General features: G+C 39.6%; 1 protein-coding gene across 1 annotated transcript; it reads left to right on the forward strand.

Moving 5' to 3' along the window:
• The first annotated feature begins 1,197 nt into the window (after positions 1-1,197).
• nxph2a (neurexophilin 2a) lies at positions 1,198-22,689 on the forward strand. Its single transcript, XM_088083065.1, has 3 exons — positions 1,198-1,700; positions 1,827-1,976; positions 19,865-22,689. The coding sequence occupies exons 2-3, from the start codon at positions 1,932-1,934 to the stop codon at positions 20,609-20,611; spliced, it is 792 nt and encodes a 263-aa protein (XP_087939191.1). The 5' UTR covers positions 1,198-1,700; positions 1,827-1,931; the 3' UTR covers positions 20,612-22,689.
• The last annotated feature ends 207 nt before the right edge of the window (positions 22,690-22,896 follow it).

A 22,896-nucleotide genomic window follows, 5' to 3' on the forward strand; every position in this document is an offset into this window, starting at 1 on the left:
AAAACAGCCATTAAAGCTCACCGATGACCATGATCCTAAGGCCAAGGGGGACCAATGCAAAGGTCTATACTCCATTGGCGGTGCTGGAGTTGGTGTTAAGAGGGGCCTGATTTGAAAAATTTTGACACCCTGTCGATACTTTCTAATGGCTGACCTGGTGTTTAACCTCTGTAATATGAACCAGATTGTGTAGACTGCAGGATTTAACCTGAAGGTTTCACCCCTTGAACCCTGAGCAAATTGGCTTGATATCTTTCAAAAACATGGGAGGAAGGCAAGGTGCAATTAAACAGCAAGTGACCCAAGAATTAGTAAGAAATTAGTAAAAAAGCACAAGAAAATTATGTGAAAATTAGTTTTAAACAAAGTGCTTAAAACTTATTATACCATTTTAAATATGTTAAGAAAATGTAAAGTTTTCCCTAGCTTTTCATTTTTCCTTAGCTCTTTTAAAATAATTTTCTATCTCTACTTTCTTGCAATTCGTGGAACATTTCTTACCAAGTTGCTCATTGCCTTTTGTTGCATTTTATTGAAAATGCAAAAAAAGGCTACCAATTTGCTCAGGTTAAGTGGTTTAAATAGTTAGGAAAGGTGTCTGAAAGCAGCACAAGAAAAGTAAATCCAGGTTTTGAAGTTGTTAAATGTGTACCACTTATCAATTTCACCTGCAAACGAACTGCAAGTTGTCTCTGTAAAGTGAGGTGTTTGGCTGTAACCACATGGTGGCGCCAGAGTCACACAGATCCCCAAATTCCATTCTTTTCCACAGTGAGAGTGTTAAATTGCCTTTGTTCAGCCATCAGCACAGCTCTTGACCTTTAGCTGTGCACTGTGTGGTCAGGGCTGCTGCGTCAGCCACTTCTCAAATGAATAAAGATCACTCGCCATTGTTTTTTTTTTGTTACTGGCATTATTCAAACAGCCCTGCAGATATAACTGTGTTTGCAAGTTGGAAGTCTTGATAGTGTGATTTAAAATACTAAAAAGTTGTGCATGCATTCTGCCAAACCTTCAGTAACATCTCACAAGGTGCAGCCATAGTTATGTTCACTTTAAATCTAATGTGTTCTCATCGGTAACAAATAAAGCACAGAGAAAACTGAGTTGTAGAAGCATCTTGCTTTTTATCACACGTCTAAAGGGTTAAAAACGTGGACATGTTGCGGAACAAAACCTGTTAACAGTGACATCAAGCCTCTTACTTGTCTCCTGCACGGAGAGAGTGAGACTTCAAAAGGTAGATCTTTGGTCTGACTCTCTGCGCGGATGCGCGCCGACCTTGGAGTCTCCAGACGCGCAGCGGAGGATTTTGCGCACTGAAATCAAGTAGAGCTGAGCAGCGCACAGCGAGCGGACTGCTGTGACTGGCTGCAGTCCTGTCACTGGGACCCGGGCTCACTTTGCCGCGCGCATCGTCATCTTATTAAAATCATTACTCGGGAAGTGGGAGAAAATATAGTCGTCAGGCTATTTCGGTCTGGCTTGAATCGCAACTTAGAGGAGTGTTGTTTCTGCTGAATGTAACACCTTGTTTGTAGAGAGATCCAAGTGTCCCAGCTGCTCAGGGAAAATTCACTCAGCATCCAGAGAGACGGAGACGTTTGAGGGATTTTAGGACTCTTTCCCGAGAGTGGATTGAACAAGGATGATTGCAACCGCCTTACCCAACAAAGTAAGGTATTACGTTTGAAAAACCGGTAAGGGAAAGTTTTTATTTTCTTCTAAAAGATAAGGTTCAAATGCACAATCTTTGGGGTCTTCCCAAATTGAACAAAGGGATTCGGAGTGATTTAACATCGTAAATTTTGCCACTTTTCTCGCAGGTGATTACAGCAATGTTTCAACGGCATGCGCGTCTGTCCCTCTCCAAATCTTCCAGAGAGGATTTAAGCGCCGCTCGTTTTGAATAAGTCGAGAAGTCATCGAAGATGAGAGCTCTGCAAACACTCCTGTTTCTGTTCCTCCTGCACCAGGTGAGATGACTGAATGGGAATAGACAGAATATGTATAAATGTGTCAGAAGTGTGCATTTTTAATTTTTAATTTTATTTTTCATTATGCTGTTGGTACAAGACTGCCTGACTTGACTTACTTGTTTATCCCACTCAACGGTTCATATATTTATATTATTATATGTTATATATATTATATCATATGACTATCATTAAAAAAATAACTTTATTGATTTGTCACTTATTGTAGATCTGCATCATATAGCTCATCCAATGTAAGATTAATCAATCACCACATAATGACAATTCACTAAAACCCTGGCATAAAATTTTAGTTGACATAGACATCAGCAGAAAATACAAGTAAATCTTACAGAGGATCATTTTGTTCTGAACTTATTTAATGAAATACCAAAACACCCTATTTTAATGATTTTTAAAAAATCATATACAGGATACCAGGATATATAATTTCTGCAGCCTTTTTAAAAATATTTAGATTTGGTTTAATTTTGCAAAACAGACTGTGACATTAACAATAGTCATAATGCAAACATGCTGTTAATTTCCCCAGTAGCATCTAAATTAACTCATTGTTCATAACTTGCATTGTGACTTTTCTTAGGAAACATTTAGATATTAAAAAATGTTATTTGTACAATAATACAGAAAACTTACATTACACTCTGAATAAATGTGAGTATAATTCTCATATTCAAATTAACAATTCAGCTGTATTCTTAATGGATATGTGGGGTAATGTAGTTTTAAAAAATCAGTTTACCATCACTAAATATAAACTAGCATTTACTGATGCGTCTGCTTGCAGAGGTTTTAGTTTCTTTTCTTTGTGGTGAGTTTTTTTTTTTTTTTGTTATGTTATGGCCTTTGAATCCTGCCTCTGTCACTTATGGCTCAACAAAACCTACAAACAGTAACTGCTTTTCATTTATTCATCTATATTGCATAAATATTTGTGGTTTGCCATCATTTTCATTTATTTGCTTCGAGCCGTGAAGAAGCTTTGACCTCTGTGTTGAACCCTCGACACCCGTGAGGTGTCTGTGCCGTGCTAAAATGGAGGCCAGAGTTGAAAAATAATGACAACTAGATGAAAACTGCAAAACCAAAGGATTTCCAAAGCCTGCGCTCATTCTCCTTTATGACTTATACAAAGTGATAAAATCATAATTCCCTGTGAATATATGTAAAATTATTAGTATTTACCCAAGAATGATCGCCTTAAGCTTCTTGACAGAATCTTTCTGAAGTCTAATTCTGTTATTATGGCAGGAATAAGCTCCCCAAAGGAAGATCATAAGCTTTAGGGGAATATAAAGGTCTTTTCCTTCTTTCGAATAGCTGCTGATGTCTTCTATAGGCAGTTGAATAAAGAGTGAGTTTTATCGTGATCATCCTCACTTTAGGGACTCTTGCCGTGATCAGACCTGAACAGAAAATGCCATGTGATTGAAGAAATTCTTCACATCTGTGCCATCCTCAAAGAGGGCTTCTTTAAAGATAGCCTTGAACTGTGCAGATGCAGCGGCAAAATGCTGTCTGCTCTGGCTGCTGTTGTAATCAGCCCTGTGCCTATTGGGAGCTCTGCCTCCAGAGAGAGAGACAGCCAGGCTGGCTCCCTGGAGAGACTCGCTTCATATGCCTCAGTGGCTTCCCTCCCAGCAGACCCACCACTGTCTGACTGGGGACATACTGGCCCTTATCAATATTCCCCCACCTTCCAAAGGGTAGAAAATGTTTAAATACGAGACGGGCACTCACTGAAAGCGTGAAATATGCCCCAAACTTCTTGAGTTGAGAAAAACTTTTTTGAATAGTTTTCTATGAGGACTCCATGATTGGGATGACATGTGATAATGTTGCAGTTTCAAACAAGGTATAGGGCACGCACATGCAAAAAACTTGCAGGGGCTGTATCAAAAAATCAAACTAAGGGCAAGAGTCAAACAGAAGCTCCCAATACTTTTAAATTGTGCAGCATTTTGATCTGACAGAGATCTCCGTTAGGCATTTTCAAAATCAAACCCACCAAGCAGAGCAAGCAATTTATAAGCACAAACACAGTCATCTCTCAGGTGATTGTGATTTGCCTGATTGAGTGTCAAGCCACTCTCAGGTTGAAACAATCAGATTGGGCCAAGCAGAGCCCAGGTGCAGAGCAGAGCTGACAGGTGCTCTCTGATAATCAGACATGGGGGACAGAACATGTCATGTCTCCATGACACAAAACAAAAAGCAATACTATACAAGGATATACTCAACACATCAAATATATACCATAAATCACCCCCCCCCAAAAAAACACTAATCATAAAAACTATTACCTAGAAAAATACATGGAAAAAGTAGGAAAAATAGAGAAAAAAGGAGAAAAAAGTAATTATTTAATCTCCTAAAAATGCTTGATTTCAGCCCATAGCGTCACAGGATGCACCTCAGAAAACTGAACACCCCTGATGTACTGAAGCAGTGGTTCCCAACTGGTGGGTCGTAGTCCAAAAGTGGGTCGCGGGTCCATTCTCAATGGATCGCAAGTGACTTGTGAACATAAGTTTGTAAAAAAAATTAAAAACTTAAAATACTTTTATTTTGAAGGGCTTTGTCTGTTTATTTTTGCAGTATGTTTTATTTTTTATGCTCTAAGCCAATGTGTTGTTGGTGAAATAAAAATGTGGTAATCTTTCCAACCTTTGGACCTTGAACTAATGACTTTGGAGAAATCTGGACCCCATGACTGGAACAGCTGGGAACCACTAGACTGAAAGATACATGTTTTTATTGTTTAAAGTTCAGTATCTGCAGCCTTTAGCCTCGCATAGCTGTGGCTGCATCATCCAAAACAAGAAACTAAAACACAAACACTTTTCGTCTATTCTTTTGCTCCTGCGCCTTCACACAGAAAACACACAGAACATGAATCAAACGGTGAAAATATAACCCCGGCCCTAGCATCTGTGCCATACCCCAGGGACAAATAAGAGGGTCAAAGCCATCCTGGGAGAATCCATTCTTCCCCATGACATCTGCTGCAGTTATCCTGTGTGCAATGACAGCAGAACAATGTAGATAAACATACTTAAGAGCCCTGCTCTCTTCCATATCCCTCTGCCCTACAGATTGCACGCAGGAAAAGTGGTGTTTTTCAATGCTGCTTGGGATTAAGCGCAAGGAGACGTTGACAAAGTCTATTACGCCTTTGTATCTTATTGCCGGGGTAGGAGCTCTTTGGTAACGTTATGTCATGACAAAGCACCTATGTGGCCCATGCCAAGAGGATCAACGGTGGCGTTAAATGTATATCTACATCCTCTGTTAGCGTAAACGCTGCCCGAGGTCGGAGCGAGTAGGGCAGGAGCGAACGCCTTAACAGAAGAGTGTGACACATTAAAGAGACAAAGCTTAGCCGGTTACTCGTAAGCTGAACATGTCTTGTCCTGTGGATCCACGACATGCTTGGAGTTCATCCCTGCAACTTTGATGTGCACTGATTTAAGGGATTACAAGTTATTTCCCAAAAGGATTTGGCAGTAATTTCGACACTTATTTATTAATTTATTAACATGCAGCCACTTCATTATTTATTTGTTTATCCATCAATGAAAGTGGAAAATCATTGGAACAAGGATGTGATTTGGTTTGCTAATATTATTAAAAAAAAAAAAAAAATCTGCCAGAGGATTTTTACTGCTTGTATTTTCTCTCTGCAGTGCCGGAGCGAGACAGTGTGGCTCTATTCAAAGTCAGAAAGGGCTCTGGCAAGGACAACAGTTTTATCCCTGTCTTCATAACAAAACACAAATTCTACATAAATTCCCTCTCTAAGGGCTCTTTAACCCTTTTCCCCTTCCCCATGCTCAATTAGGTTTGCTTTTATTATTTATTTATTGTATATTTAAAGGCAACTAACACTGGGAAGAGTAATAAAATGTACAGTGGAGGGATTAGGAGCAGCTCTTTAATCTCACGCTTCTGATAATACTGCATGGGCTGATTGATTAGTTTTTCAGGAAGCTTATGTCAGAAAAACCTAATCCGTCTTTGGATTGTGCCAGCCTTGTAAGGTTTTCCGTGCTGCCACTTTATCATGGCGGCGAATTACAGAGCTGCTGGGCTGTGATAAGGTCCTCGTCTCTTTTACAGGCCCCACCGCCCAACCCCATGTGCCCCCCCTCCTTTCCCTCTGGACAATAAAAAAAAAAATGTGTTTATATTCTTCACATCCCTGCTCTGCCTGGTCTTCACATCAACCTCTCCCAGGATTTGCCTTGTAAGAAAGAGAGGGTGAAAAAAAAGAGTGGAACTTAAGTCTTCAAAAAGCCACCAGAGAAATTGGGTGGAGAGAGAGAAGAATATGAGCGAAAACGGCAGGCAGGGGCAGTTGAAATGTCTGTGGAAGTGATTAAACATGGATTGACAGAGTGGAGGGGCCTTGTATGCATGTGCTGCCTTCCAGGGATCATTTTAGGGCTTACATGGTGCTGATGTGTATCCGTGCTCATATTGGGGTCACAATCTTTCTAGCCAGAAGGCTTGACTAGATAATCCCTCATAAACAATACTGTCTGTGGCATTTGCAGTCCTCGGCCTGTATGTTGTGTCAGACCTGTGAAGGAAAGGTTGCCATTTCTGCACGTTAAATCCCTCAAATGTGTCTTGCAGACACTACAGGTTGCATTGACTGTATCGAGCCCTGCAACCCCATTCCTTTTCCAATCATCAATCATAATTGTGTGTGTGCTGGCAATAAATCCATGATAAAGGTCCTGAAATGAAAAGAAAGGAGTTCCAAATGATTGATAGGTGTAATGCAGCTGCCCTTTGCATTGACAATAACCATAATCTGGCTGCTGGATGGACCATTAAAGTCTTAAGTCAAACAATTACAAGCAGCGCAATTACTCTCCTCCCAGCTCGTGATGTGAACTGTTAGGATGTAAAGTTCTGAGCCACTCTCTCTCTCAGAGCACCCACTGTGGCGGCTCTGGTGCAAAAAACATTATGTTTAATATGATTTTGAGTTTCTTGATCTTGGTCCACAGCTATGAATTTTTATGGGCAATGTGCAGCCCGAGGCAGCGTTAGATCTGGGAGCTCCGCTACCTTATAGCGTTGTCATTACCGCTCTGCAGGGTCAGAGACATCCAGCAGTCAGTAAAGCAAAACTTTGCTGTTTAGCAGCTCTTTTACAGTCTACGTTGCTTTTCACTGCCATGCTGCAACAAAACAAAAGGCGGAGATCATTTCATATATGGCAGGTGTTTTGTCTGTGTTGGAATATCATCTGAGGAATTGCTTTCTAAAAATGTGGGAAGAGGCCAACAAGCAACTTAACAGAAAATGGCCAAACAAAATAGCTAGAAATGAATAAAAAACGTGCAAAAAAAAGACATGAAAATTTGCCAAAAAAGGAGGAAAAAAAACAGCAAAAACAAACAGACAAGAAAGTTACCTCAATAAAAGAAAATTAAAATAGTTTATTTTCTGTAACATAATATATAATAAAGAGAATTATAGTGTAAGTGTTTTTTGCTGATAATTCCCCAGCTAATTTTCAGATCACTTCATTATCAACTTTTACTATTTTTTTTTTACAGATTGCAGGAAATCTTTTGTCAAGTAGCTGATTGTGTCTGTTCCTGTGTTTTTGACAGACATCAGAGCAATTTTAAATGCTAGTTACAGGCGTCTGAATACAGCACAAGCAAAGTGATGTGGATGCAGGTGTAAATCAAAAACTGAATGTTGTTAATGTCCAAGTCGTCCATTACTGTTTGAAATACCCCAACTCATTATAATGTGCATTGTTACATAAAACCTTAAGACACAAAGTTTTTTCCACTACCCAAACAATCTGACATGTTAAGTTTTAATTATCACCCTGTTCTGTATTTCGGTGAAGGCAATCATGCGACATGTCACAGCTCGAGAAAAATGATTGACCTCTTTAATTAAAACTGTGTTGCTTTCCTGTAAAAGGAAAGGTGTGACAGCTTTAGAATAAGTGCAATAAATCTCCCTTTCTGATTATTCTCACTTTTGCATTTTCCTCCTCTGCCTCTGGGCTTTGAGGCCTTTCTTTTCAGCTTGTCATTTCCAGCCCTAACAAAGCACTGTCAGCTCCCCTCTGTCTTTGTATATTTCTTGTGAAGTACCTGTCTTCAGAGCTGCTCAGAGAGAAAGGAAACGGCGTCTTCCCTACTCTTGTTTCTTCTTCAAAGGGAGCTGCTTCTGTGAAATCAGCCGAGGCGCAATCTGCTTTGAGAACAGAAACATTTGCTCTGTCAAATTTAGTGGACGTGCGTTTGAGCAAATCAAGCGAAAACATTTCTGAATAAAACACCCCGTGTATCATTTGCAGCACGGATTTGAAGGGAAGAAAACACAAAATTGGAGTTGTCACACATACACAAGCACACACACACACACACACACACACACACACACACACAAAGCTCAATGAAAGAAACATTTCGATTACCTCTTCCTGAGATGAAAGTGGAAAAACTGGAAGCATTCATGACAGAATAGCATGCCTTGCCTCCTCAAGTATTAGCTGAAGAGTTTTACAAGCATGTTTACCATTGTTGTACAAAGTAGACGGTGTTAAAAATTGGTCAAGAGAATGATAATTACACTGAGTCCAACGTGCTTTGTGGTATTATCCTCCTGAATCCCTGCTATCAGACACACGGAGGTGTGCTGCAGGTGTCAGGAGCCAGCACAGGAGTTGGCGCTTTGACCATGTAAGGGGATTATGAAACTGATGATGCGTTGAAAGGTAACGCCTGCCTAAAAGTGAAGTGTTCAGGGCTTTGCTGCTGTCACATGTGGCAGGTGCTGAGATAACACAAGTATCCAGATTACCTGGAGGCTCTTGTCCCAGAGCCCCTCCTCTCTCCCCCCTCTTCTCTCCTAGTGGGATCTTTGCCAACACTTTCTGAACACCTGACATCATCGCTACATTGAAATTACCAACACTGACATGTTCTCACTAACATCCCACTCTCACCCGCCGGGTCTTGCCACCGATGTAGGTGAGCAATCAAATGACAATGATCTCCCGCAGTTAATTCACAAAGGAAGCGTGTTGTTGTGACTAGCAGGGTAATTTTAATTTTTCTTGATTTTCATGCAAGGAGAGCACTGTATCCAAAGCAAACAGGAGCAAAATGATGTAGCACCCTCCTTAATCTTTTTTTTTTTTTTTTAATGAATTACCAATACATAAATAGCTCATTGGATTTATTACAACCTTGATCACAGTTAGCTCTTTTCCCCTTTCCTTTTGTCTTCTCATTTTCGGAACTGCAATTTCCCTTTCTTGGGGAAAGACATCATAGCAATCACTAACTTGGCTCTAGCTGCGTTTAAACACACACACCTATAATGCAGGGGCCAACCAAACCATGTCGGCACATGGTACTTTAGAGGGCCTAAGAGAACTTCCACTATTTAAAAAAAAATAAAAAAAGTTCAGCCTTTCAACTGATTAATTCTGCTAGTTTTAATTTAGTTTTGGCACTAATTAGTTAGAAATAAAAAAATTGCAAACAAAACCAATCAAGCTTTTCAAGGGCCCCCTTCTCCACTGGGGCCCTGGGCAGTCAGTCCCACTTCTCCCAAATTAGGAATTTAATTTAAAAGATTCAGTTCAGTTCAACAAAGCAGCTATTGACATGTTCAATATAATAATTCTATAATATCAGCTTTTAAAAATAATTTTACCTAAGCAAATAAATATGAAAAAACTTCTAACAATTCCATTTTATATTTAATGCATAAATGCATAAATGCATTTGTGTAAAATAAGTGATTATGACAAATTTTGAGACGAATACTATTTACTCTGTAAATATTTAGTATTTGAGATTAGTTTATACTCAATAGGCTTCTTTTTTGAAGGAATTGATACATTTTTTTAATTTGTAACTTTAATAATAGTCGAAACAAAAAAAAATAACTCTAGTTTTCTGCAGAGAAATGAATAAAATGCTGGATATAGGCCTGTTGTATTTATTTTTTAAAAGTTATCTTACACCCCTTAAAATGAAGAAGACTTTGTGACCCTGTGTGAAAATTTGGCGACCCCTAATGGGGATCCGGACAGCCAGGTTGGGAACTGGTGCTATAAAGAATTACTTCAATGACTTTTAGAGTCAATCTGACTTTAATATTGAAGTAATAACACAAAAACATAAGCATAGTGTGATAATGACTCTGGTTTGCTTCAAGTAAAGTTGCTTGTAAGTTGTGGGTAGTTTACACAAGGGATGTCCTGGTACTTGTGACACCGGATTGACTCCAATTTACTCTGCATTACAGCATTAATTGGAAATTTGGTGTCTAACAGATTTCTGTTGCAAGGATTTGTTAAAAACACTTATTTTATTAAACAGAAAATAGATGATGCAGTTGACATGAAGCCTTGAAACTACCTTCAGACTAGTTGCTATATTACATGTACAAAAGGACAGGCCACTTAGTTGATTTAAATACTTTGATTGTTGCTGACACTCCTTAGAATCCAAAATAAATTATGTAAACATGGTCGGTGCTAAATGTGTTGTAATTTCCTGTAATTTGTACCCTTTGTTAGGGACAACTAAAGCACGTTTTCACAATTTTGTCTTGGCAGCTTCCACACTGCAGGAGAGCTAATTGTGTGTGATTTGTGCAGTTTAGTGTAATGCTTCCTGTAGGGAAATGCTCTCTAATGATACCAAATGCTTTGCGACTCATGCAAACACCACAACAAATAGAAGTCCACCAACGCTCAAAGGAGGTGAGGTGAGGCATGGTTTCAGTCAGTGTCAGCTGCTGAGAGGAGAGCAAAAGAGAAGATTGTGACACTATAAACATGACTAATAACTCACATCGGCATCGGATTTATGCTAGCCACAGGAGGGTTATGTTACGTGCTGTAATTTATGCTAATCATAGGATGTGAGCAGCTCCAAGTGACATCATGAGCAGTTGGATAATGTGTGTGCGCAAAAACAGGTTCCTAAACATAGTTAATATATAAGGACCACGTGCATTATGACTTTATGAGCTCAGTGTGTTGTGCTGTATTTGTGTCAGAGTAAAAAAGGACAGAAAATCATTCAGAACTGAAGTGGTCTGCATATTTCTAATTTCTTGAAGAAGGCAGTTGGCAGCAGTTAGAGCTCTTTCTCTCTATCAGGGCGTTTATTGTCTTTTTTCCTTATCCACAAGAGAGGTCAGAGGTCAGATATGTCTGATTGAAAGCTGTGGAGCTGGTAGAAATACTGTGTCTGGCTCAAGAACACTTTTGCAAGATGAATGTTTTCTGACGTGGTTCTTAAACAAAAAAGTTATCATCTGGCAATATTTATTTATTTATTTATTTTAGTTTTATTTATTTATTTATTTATTTTAGTTTAAGAAAACAATACATTTTTAAACACAGGCAGTGAAACAAGGAGTGGAAAACTGTAGAATCTAATTTTAATTCACATGAGCAATTTTTTAGTGTTGTAACACAATGTTAAGGTACTTAAGTATTTTTGTAGTTTTTATATTTCTTCTACTTCCTCAATTACTCATTTCCCAAATGAAATGTGGACTTTTACTCAATATACATTCCCCCTAAGCATCCTCATTACTTACTACAAAATTGTGAAGGAAGGGAGGAGAGAAGTAGGAAGGAAGGGATGGAAAGGTGGATGACTGAAGGAATGGGAGAGAGACCTTGTGTCAAAGACCTTGTTGTAAGTGTAAAGTACCCTTCATTTAAAAAAAAGGTTCTTTCTTTTTAAAAAAAAAATAATTTACTTTCAATAAGTACATTTATTATCATAAAATAATTTCTGATACTTAAGAACAACAAAAATCAGATACTTTAAGAGTTTATCCAAGTAATAATAGGTGACTCTAACTTCTGCCAAAGTCATTAACTTGTGAGAAAATTATACTTTTTCTGAAGTATGGCTTTATGGTACTTCATTCACCACTGGCAATTTCTAATATTTCTATTTGCCTGCTTCATTTTTTGGTTTGCGTTAAGGCTGCAGTAGATCGTTACACATCTTACAGAGCCCTAAGGCTTTGTTTATGTTTTTCTATTTGACTTGGAGCGACAGCCGTCATGTTTTTTGGCATTCATGTTTGTCTCATGATCACTGACAACACTGCTGCACTTTTGTCTTCCTGCACAAAATGTAGCTCTTAACACTGACCATAATAAAAAAGCCGCCGTAACAGAACTATCATTACACTACATGTGCAGTCACAGCTACGGTGTGCTTATTGCTTTTTTTGGGGGGAACGATTTTGATCACACCATTCATTGTGGTAGTTATGGTTTTCATGGCGCAGTTAATATGGAGTGCATTTAATGTGAAGCAAGAAACCAAACGCTGTGTGCCGAAGTTGCTCGCGGTTTGATGTTAACAGCTTGTGTTCTTATTACTCACTCTGGTAATGGATGCCTCCTCACCTCTCTACCTGCGAATCTCGATAGAGCTAACACTCGTTGCATATTCGGTGTCATGACAATGATGTGATGCGTGCTCTTCAGGTTTTTCAGCACACCTGTCAACAGTGAGACATAAAGGCCATGTGCTGTGGAGATACGGAGATGGTGATACTGGTGGGATTATAGTAATGAAAACGTCAGCATCACTTCCCTTTAAACCCGCTGTTCCCTCTCCTCTCACCATCAACACTTGTGCAAAATGTTAAGACAGTGAGAAAGCAGGTTTGGTGTAAACATACAGAGGTGCAGACAGGAGGAGTTTTAAGGACTTTGACAGCTGGCATGACCATTGCACAACCACATGTATTCATTATAGTCTCACTCTTAATAGGCTCCTTAAAGTACTGGCCACTCTTAATATTCACCACAAATTACCTCAAGTATGTAGACGATGAATTTAACCACAAATTCAATATTGGATCTATGACATCTTAAGTGGAAGTGTTAAGATATTAAAGGCTGTGGTCTGGCTCATTCTCACAAGGTTAGGTGGTAATGGCCTAAAGGATTATACTGGAGGGGAGTAGATATGCTACATGCACACACACACACACACACACACACACACACACACACACACACTAACCGTAGCTGTCTGTGATTGGTAAGGTGCCCCTGGTGTGGATTTGCTGTTGCGATCCACCACAGTGCTGAAGCACCTGCCATGTGTTTCCCTGGACGGCCTCTGATTAAAAGTGATGGCTCTGGAGCGTGAGGCTGTTCCAGCGATCAGAGCACCAATCTATTCTTCAGCAGCGTGTAGACTCTGAGCTCTGGGCTGCCTAAGCGCCTCCAGGGCCTTCTCTCTTGGAACCGGCTCTGGGTGTGAATCATTACAAATGATATGCCCTGTAACATCAGGAGGAAGATGGCTGGGGAAAGGACGTGGGGCAGGGGGGGATTGCAGGTCGAGAATGGTTTTAATGCGAGTGGAGCCGCTTGTCATGTTTGACGCTTGAAAGCAAGAGGCTGCAGTGAATCCGGGGTCTAATGCTAGCAGTGGCGGCTGAGCAGCTCTAATATGGCAGGTGTTGTGTTGCAGCAGAAGTGTTTCGGTAGGCAGTGGTGAAGCCGGTGCAATTTCCGTGGGATGTCCAGATTTTTACTACGTGGAAGCGCATCAAGTTAATGAAGCTTCAGACACAGAAAATTAGCAGAGAAATGAATTGCACCACCAAAGTGAGGTCAATTTGCACAGATAAATCCATGAAGAACAGTGGAGTGCATCAGTGGAACAGCTCTGCTTGCACTGATGAGCAGGTTAATTGCCCATTTTGTTTATTGTGAGGAAGATGCCTGAAACCAATTTTCCCTAGACGCATATCCCAACCTTATGTGCTGGAGAAAAATCAACTCAGAAACAGACTATTTTAGCCGACTGATACAAGAAATGAGAATGACGCAGAATAGAAAAAATAGACACAGAAAACCAGATCATGAGTGGGGGGCCACATTGTCAACTATGCCAGGTTGAGAGAGATTCCATCGCCGGCTTAAAAACAACACTGTAGCCTTGCCCGCGGCCCAGAACCCATCAGAGCCGAGCACAATGTCGCCGGCTGCTCACTGAAAATGCATTTTAATGGCATCTCTTCAGATGATCCAGAAGCCAGATGTCACTGGCTTCTTAATAACTTTCTAGAGGCTAGTTCTGGTCACTGTGGCAATTACCTTTATGTCAGGCCTCTAAAAGATATGTCTACCCACGGGACAAGCAGGCAGCCAGCTCCATAATGCTCATTACAGATGAATGTCGAAGCTGATTCATCCTGACTCAGTGTGTGGCTCGCTGCTGCTCAGACCACTGTTAGTATTTTACTTCCACTAATACCTTTGGATAGTGTTGATTCACACAAATCAAATAGTTCATGCGGTGTATCAACGAAGCCTTTAAAAATAATTAATGAACTCTTTTTGTGATGTGTGCATGTTTTATCTAGCTTTTATTTAGCCAGGAAGATCACTGATGTACAAAAATAGCAGAAAAAACATTATATGTAAAATGTTGCAAATATTTGTTTTTGCGGACACATAAGTATGTATGTAGTATGCATAAAAACATGCTGATGGAAATGCAGGGAGAATAATATACGCAGGCTTGTAAAAGCCTGGAGTGAAAATTTTGGTTTTGTATGCACTATTTAAATAAATAATTAGTGGCATAACTATAATAAAAACTGATCAGTATGTGGTTGGAAGAATGCATTTTATTTATTTTTTTAAATAGTGAAAGCTTTCTGATGGTCCTCTCGACCCTTAAACGGCACAAAAATGGTTTAGTCGGCACCTACACTGGAGCATGAATGTACACATTAAAGTCTTGGCCCAAGAAAGTGAAATCAGACTTACAAAAATGAAAAGAGATGAAGAAAGGAAAAAGAAAGTAAGTAATTGACAATAGGAAAAAAAAAGTTAAAGGTGCATGAGAGAGACGTAGATCAAGCGAGGAAGGGTAGGGGGCCCATAGAGCTTGCTTATGCACAAGGCCCAGAATTTGATGCTACTGCTCTGCAGCTCATATCATTAAATATCTATCAGATACTTTACTGGTCAGATTTTATGTGACATTACCAGGTTTTCTTTAAGGCAGTTAATGAAAAGACATCAGTATATTTTGCAGTTAGTCCCACAACCAAGGTGCATAGAACGGTCTACTTCTACAGAATGTGGCAAGAAGATCTGGTTCAGTAATTGCTTGTGCAGCAAGATAAAAGGCTGGAGATGTTTAAGTAATTTACAAATCTCTGCCTCAATAAAAATAATGTGCTTTTTCTCTATTTTTCTCCTCTGATATAAGAAGCAACAGCCTGCCAGTGACAGCAGCACTAGGTGTGTGTTCGTTAAGGATTTTGTGGAGGAGGAACTTTCCAAAACCCAATTTTCCAAACTTTTATACTGACATGTATTAATGCGGCAAATGCATGGCATGCTAAAGGCTTTAATTTTTTAAGGATATTTGGTTCAGCACCATTCACATGAGCTCTGACAAGACTCCAAACAAAATCCTCTTTAAACTCAGACATGACATTCCAAAAAAAACTCACTCATCATTTACCTTTATCAGCCTCATTTTTGTGAAACACTCTATGTCTATTCAACCGTCTCACTTTCCATATTCAGTGCCATAAATTCAATAGTATTTACATTTTTTAGGCTAACTGTGCTGTTATTTTTAGTGTAAAAATGAATATAATATAGTGGTCAATATTAATTTCTAAACATAAATGCACAATATTAATAATTGTTTTATATGGATCTTTAAATCTGGTTATTTAAGACTTAAAGAAATGTGAAGACTGGGAAAGTTTAAAGTTGATTAATTATTTTTTCTTTCCAAACGGTGTAATGTTAATACTGTTTCTTCATGACCTTAAACATATTCTTGCCATCTCCACACTGCAGTTTATTATTCTTTATCAGACATACATACTGATTCGATATATCTGTGATCACTTAAACTGCAGAAAATATAAACACTGTTCTAAGTAAATGTGGCCTGATCTAATATTGATCTAATACTGAATTAAAAAACACTGAATAGTAGCCAGAGTGTTCTTGCACTCCTTATTTACTCAGCCCAAAATATTCACTTCAAGTCTTTTAAGTGCATCTGACTTTAAGTGTGTAAAATATATATATCCACCTCAAAAATTCTCGCAGAGGAATAAGAAATGTGGTGTCTATGGCACATGCATTATTTTTAACAAAAAAACTCGCAATGAAATGTTTGACCTCTGCTCCTGAGATTATGGAGTGTAAATTATAGCAATACTCTACCTGTTAGTGCTGATGCAAAAATTATGAAAAATAGGTGTGCATAATGAATATTAAAAATCAGAAATAAGCAGTGTCAGAATGAAAAAAGTAAAACTTTTGATTTTTGCTCATACATGGTGGATATCTGTTCAAATTACAGGCAGCATTTTATAGTTCTCCCACCTTTATATTTACTGCTGCATCACTACTCTTTTATAAGCCACAGACACCTTTGACTGCTGTGGTATATAGATGTAATATCTCTGCTCGGGGGCATGAGCTTCATGCGCCTCTCTGTGTTTTTGTTTAGGATGTACAGGAAAAGGAAGAAGCTAAAACCACACAGACAGACGTTTTGCCACTAGTCACTTTGCCTGGTGCTGTTGAAATGAGGTCTGGTGTTTTCAGCTCCATAAGTCTGCAGTTATTATCATAATAATGTCTTGTTTCAAGTCGCACCGAAACGCCTCTAGCACAGCAGCACCGATTAAGAAATCTTAATTAAGCTTTTGTAGATTCTCCTTCATCAGACCTTGCCTGCTTTTTTTTTTTCTCACAGCGTCTTGTTGTACAAAAACTCACATTCCTTTAGTCTGTTTTTAAGAGACACCACTTCCGCCTAAATGAACGAGGTGTGTTAGTGTGTGCTGCTGCGTGTGTGCAAGGAGACGGCGAGAGAGAGAGACAGAGAAAGCAACCAAAGCCTATGTGTCAGTGCACGCTTTCAAGTTCCCAGTGCTTCATCTCTCTTGGGGCATATAAGTATTAGATATCCCTCTGCTGATCCCCTTGTTGTCAAAGCAATTTCCCCAGTTGCTCATCATACTTAAACTCCTCTCTCATTTCCATTATAATCATCCCATACAAAGCTCACCTGAGATTTACACTGAAAGACAAAATTTGGTTTCACCTCTTAAGCTTCGCAGCATGACACACAATGTGTAATGGATATAACGGCTCGGGCTGGCGGGGAGACGAGTGCTACGTCCTCCTTGTTCACAGCAGTGAGGAAATGTTACTGTTGGGAGCCCGCAGTCCCACAAATTTTATGTTCGGCATCGCCTGTTATTGTGATGTTGTAAGAGTCAAATCAAATTAACAGCTGAGCTCACACGAGGTATTACTAAGTGGCAGTGTCAGAGAGGGAATACCGCCACTGGAATTGGTTGATTAAATGACTGTGGATGTGATGAGCGACACAGAGGGACATTATTACAGTGTTGCCTCATTCATCCATGTTTACAAGGAGCAACTGTCTTAATTAAGTATTGTGAGGCCTGATAGATGGGTCAGGCTCACTGTCCGGGGGAGACACATTGATTTCACATTACATATCCAGATAACCATAGCTTGCCACATTAAGGTGTTACTGCGGTGTGGGACGTAGGCAGTAAAGAAAAGCTCTTATTATAAGGTAGTTGCACAACCTTTAACACGTCGAATGGAAAGCTTTATAGGAATGTGGCAAAACAAATTGTAGCAGACAGACCTAGTTTATTAGCTTTGTACACATGTGCCTCACTTAGGCTTACAGCAAAATTATAATTAGTCTGGAAGTAGTGCGCAGCAGCTCAGTGAGAATTCAAACAGCCGCTGCTCAGTGCTTTCAACATCTGCTTCTCTCAGTGATCCCTACAACCGGGCCCGGGGAAAGCCAGCACTACTAATTACTAATAAAACTAGCTAAGCTTATTGCCGTGAATTATTAAAGCTTTATCTGAAGTGGACCAGGAATCGCTCCTGAAGCTAAAAGGCTTTGAGGCACAAGCAGGGATCACAGTTCATTGCTGCGTCTGGATTAGCACTCAGCACATACTTTACCATAGGACCGGAGAAGCCTGTGTTATTGTTGGGAACCATTACGGGCTAAAGTTTGTAAGCATGGGGTGTTTAAGAATAGCCACGCTGGTATGAGACCAGCTCATATGTTACGTCCAGGGGATTTGCATTGTCATGTAATCTGACAAGTCGTCCTAAAATATTAGAAGCTTTATGCAAATATGAGCCCAGCTGGGGTTCATCGCTGCAGCCAAAATGATTCCCTAATACTCAGTGGTGTATTTCTTAATTTTTACCATCTCTTGGTAGAATAGTTTCACTGTGATTTATATAATAAAATTACTAGGAATGCCTTTTTGCTCTGCTTTACTGCTGGAACTACATCAAACTTGCAAAAAAAAAAAAAACTGTTGACAATCGGCTATTTTCTGATTATGGAGTGACAAACACATGTTATACATCCTTGTAAAGAACCCAGATTATGTTGGATATAATGATCTGTAAACACACTAGTAAAACCAATTATTTGTGTTTCAAGCCTTTATAAGCAATGCTAATAGCTATGTTTACATAGCTATTAGCATTGCTTACATTTGTTTTGATAAGCGGTTGAATGCTGCTTTAATTGTTAGTGAGTTAGTGAGTAATCACATTTAATGTCATTGGCCTCAGTATCTAGACAGCAGTCAAATTAATGGGCACTGCGGTTGAAACCAAATTTAAAACTAAGTAAATTACAATAGTGTCAGGTTTTGTGTAGTTATAGGACCCAAATGCAGACAAAGAAGCAGGTATGATTAAGTTAAAAAAAAAAAAGCGAGCTTTAATGCGGCTGATGGTAAACCAGAAAAGTAATCCACAAAACGTACAAATAGAATCAGAGAAGCCAACTAGAGTCCAAAATCACCTAAAGTTTCAAAATGCAAAAACCCAAAGCCACCAAAACTCAGAAACTGACAAACAAGACGGAGAAACTGATGAAGCAGTGACTGAACACAGAGGACACACTGACGATGAACTGACAGAGACACAGGGAAGCACAAGTGATCAGAGTGATCACAGTGATCAAAGCGTAGGGGAAACTGAACAAAGGGAAGAAGTAAATATAGCACAGACACAAGAGGAAACACTGCAGATACAACAGGACTCTTCAAAATAAAACAGGAAATACAAACTATGGAACTAAACAAAACTAAGGCAGATTCATGACAAATAGTGGAGGTGGGCTAGTTTTTAAAGTTTCAGAGGCATTAGTTTACAAAATGTCCCTTTAAAATATTTGATTCTGCAAAGGAATCAAAAGTCAGTGCTAAGCTTTTTTTTTTTTAATTGTTTATATAATTATTTAATTTTCAATAAAATGTCATTTTTTCCAAAGACTGTGTGACACTCATTCTGTTGTGTGATTGAAGTGTTGGGGTCTGTTTGAAATACTTGTTGTAAAGCTTTAGTTTACCAAACAAAATGTTACCCAAGGGTGCTTTTACTGTAGTTCAGCGTTTCTGAAAGTAAATCTTAACTTGTGTGACAAGTGGTTGGCTACATACTCATTGTGGGATTTTTTTCCCTCTCCATCTTCAGTGCTGAAGTACTGTTTTCTTTATTCTTTGTGCTGAACTGCTGCTGTTGCAATTTTACACTGCAATTACAGAGATAAGTTGTCAATCGTGGTTGAATTTTCTTGGATTTTCTGTTATATTTCTGGCCTGTGAAAGGTATCATTGCCCATTAGAACTCTGCTTTAGAAACACTGTATGTATTATTGTCTGTGCATCAGTGTTGGAAAATTATACTTCAAAAAGGTTATACGTCAATTAATGTTTTTCTGTCTACCTTTGCTGTGCTTTCTCTAAAGGTCACATGCAGGAAAGCGCACGGAGGAGCCACAGAGCTCATCGAGTGGGGCGACAGCGATAACGAACAGAAGATTTCTCCCACAGGAGCCAGTCCACGGATCCTCAACCCCCTGCGTTTGTTTGCCAGGGGCTCCCCTGGGTTCAAGAGCAACATGAGGGAAATTACATATTTACAGAACATGGAGGACTTCTGGGACTGGTTATCTAACCAGACAGATGTTCAGGGTGCACAGGCCAGAACTAAACGCAGGCCCATCGTCAAGACTGGCAAGTTCAAAAAGATGTTTGGGTGGGGGGACTTCCACTCCAACATCAAGACCATCAAGCTCAACCTGCTAATCACGGGGAAGATCGTGGACCACGGGAATGGCACTTTTAGCGTTTACTTTCGCCACAACTCCACAGGCCTGGGGAACGTCTCAGTCAGCCTGGTGCCGCCCTCAAAGGTGGTGGAGTTTGAGATCGCCCAGCAGTCCACGCTGGAAACCAAAGACACCAAATCATTCAACTGTCGCATCGAGTATGAGAAGACGGACCGCAACAAGAAGACTGCCCTGTGCAACTTCGACCCGTCCAAGGTGTGCTATCAGGAGCAGACGCAGAGCCACGTGTCCTGGCTGTGCTCGAAACCTTTCAAAGTCATATGCATCTATATAGCCTTTTACAGCGTAGACTATAAGCTGGTGCAGAAGGTATGCCCTGACTACAACTACCATAGCGACACACCCTACTCTTCCACAGGATGATCTAGCTGTTAGTATGCATCAGCCTTTTGTCTGATCAAATCATGTCAACCTCTAAGCTCCTCGTCCCGACATACCTAATACCTGTTGCAGGAAGTCCAACTCATAATGGGACACACTCTGGAGGGAATTGATGCATTTGAAAAACTTTTGTACGTACAGATGAGTTAGTTAGGTATCCAGGGACTTGGTTTTAGGGGTTGACTTGGGATTCAGAGCTATAGCTACCAACCCTGGGTGACTCCTCCACATCACAACAGCACATGTTCCCCGTTAACCACCGGTATAATTAGCATGTTGTCCAGATGTTGTCTTCAAGGCTAGACCATAGGCAAGGAGCCTCCCAGTTGGAGCAACGTGGGCTTCTGTGCCAGTGCTGCATTGATGCCAACATTGTCAATTTCCTCACCTCATTTAAACAGTCAGTTATGGGCTGATATACGACAGGACTTTGAATAAAAATTACAACACCGAGACATTTGAATTGTTATTCAACAGGGCATAAAATTAGATATTTGAAACATTGCTACACTTTGACTGATTACTCAAAATGATCTGTTCATTGCTTTCGAACTAGAGCTAATATCCATTTGTACATGTTAACAGAACACACACAGGACAGTGTCTATTATTTCAGATTATCAGTGGGTCTTAAGTAGTTCTGAAAAATGAATATGGCCTTACAATATATGTTTTATCTCCTATCTCTCTTATAGTGACTGGCCTTGATTATGCCCATGACAAAATAAATTGATCCAATACATCTAATCCCAAAAGTAAGCCTAATCATAAATCATTGTGGGTATCCATGAACTTATAACCTGGCTGCTGCCTTGTGTGCTCCTCAAAATGTGTTGGTTTTCTGCCGCAATCATCATAAGGCATGTGTGTGCTAAACTAGTCTGAAATCCAACATCTGTGTTTGCAGGATGCACTTTGAGGCATCAGCCTGCCGAGCGGCCCCGCGGTGGATTAATGTGTCAGGAGAGGAGGAGGGGGAGCGATAATTGCAGGACAGGTGGATTTAGTGAGTCTGGCAGACAATTATCAGCACTTTGTCATGGTCCTGCCACCAGCCCTGACATTACCTGTCTTTAATAGGCTTTAATTAGCCTGGGAAATTTCATTTACCTAAGACTGAGAGTGGAGAAACCAAAAGCCAAAAAAAAAAAGAGTGAAAAAAAGGGGAAAAAAGGCAAAAGTACAAAATCTGTCTGGAATTTTAATGAGAAGTGGGACCTGGATTTTAAAATGTCACACATTTCCCACTTGTACAGCAGGCTTAAGTTGACTGACTTTTGTGTAAAAGTGGATAACATCCAGTCTTGTAGTAAATGGTGAAATGTGCTTTGACTTAGCAATCACTTAATACTTCTAAAAGGTTCTGTTAAAAAACCATCAACAAATAAAATGTCATAAATTGATTGCGTATATCCAGGGTTTTTAGACTAGGGCATGTGCCACCGACTAATCATATGGCAAATAATTCTGTCAATGTTACTTTCTTTGCTGTATCTTATGTCTTTCCCCATCAGCTGTAAATGATCCTGTCACATTATACACATGAGGAGAGGTGTATGATAAAGAAATTACTAAATCCGAGTTGATCTATGTTGATGTTTTAGTTCTACTCCTTTGTGGAAATGCTGTGTATTAACGTGTAACTCTAAAACTAAACGTGTTTACTTATGGCTTCAGAGTAAACATTGTCAATTTCTTCTAATTTTTCCAGAGAAATATATAAATAAGTATACTGTTCCTTATTTTTGGTGTTGGTTAAGCGATAACATGTAGATAGATGTCATATTTATTGCTTATAGTCAGAGATTGCTTTGATTTACATTTTTGTAAACCTTGCAGATTGTACCCTTTTTTGCTTTCCTGCTTGCTCATCCATGTTTTAACAGTTTCCCCTGTAAAATAGAGAAGAAAAAAAGAGCACTGCTGTGTGCACAGTGTAAGTACTAATGTCGATTTTGGAAAATTTGATTTAATAGGGGTTCATTTTGTTAAAATGAAATTGTAAAGATCAATTTTAGGTTTTTATGGCATTAAACCTGATTTGAACTTGGCTCACAGCATACTGTCACACTGAGTCAGCTCCAGTCTGTCGGTGCTCACAGTTGTCTCGTTTCATTCCTACAAGTACTTCTCAACAGGATAAACACACCATTTTAAGAGGTACATTTCAGTGTAGCTTTTTAATGGGCAATAAATCTGTGTCCACAGGCGTGGATGATACCAGAGGTACACCTCAGGGAGCACATCCATTTTGCTGTGGCCATCAG

The sequence above is a fragment of the Plectropomus leopardus genome, chromosome 10 (assembly GCF_026936395.1).
Source record: "Plectropomus leopardus strain MGB_pleo_1.0 chromosome 10, ASM2693639v1, whole genome shotgun sequence".
NCBI lineage: Eukaryota > Metazoa > Chordata > Actinopteri > Perciformes > Serranidae > Plectropomus > Plectropomus leopardus.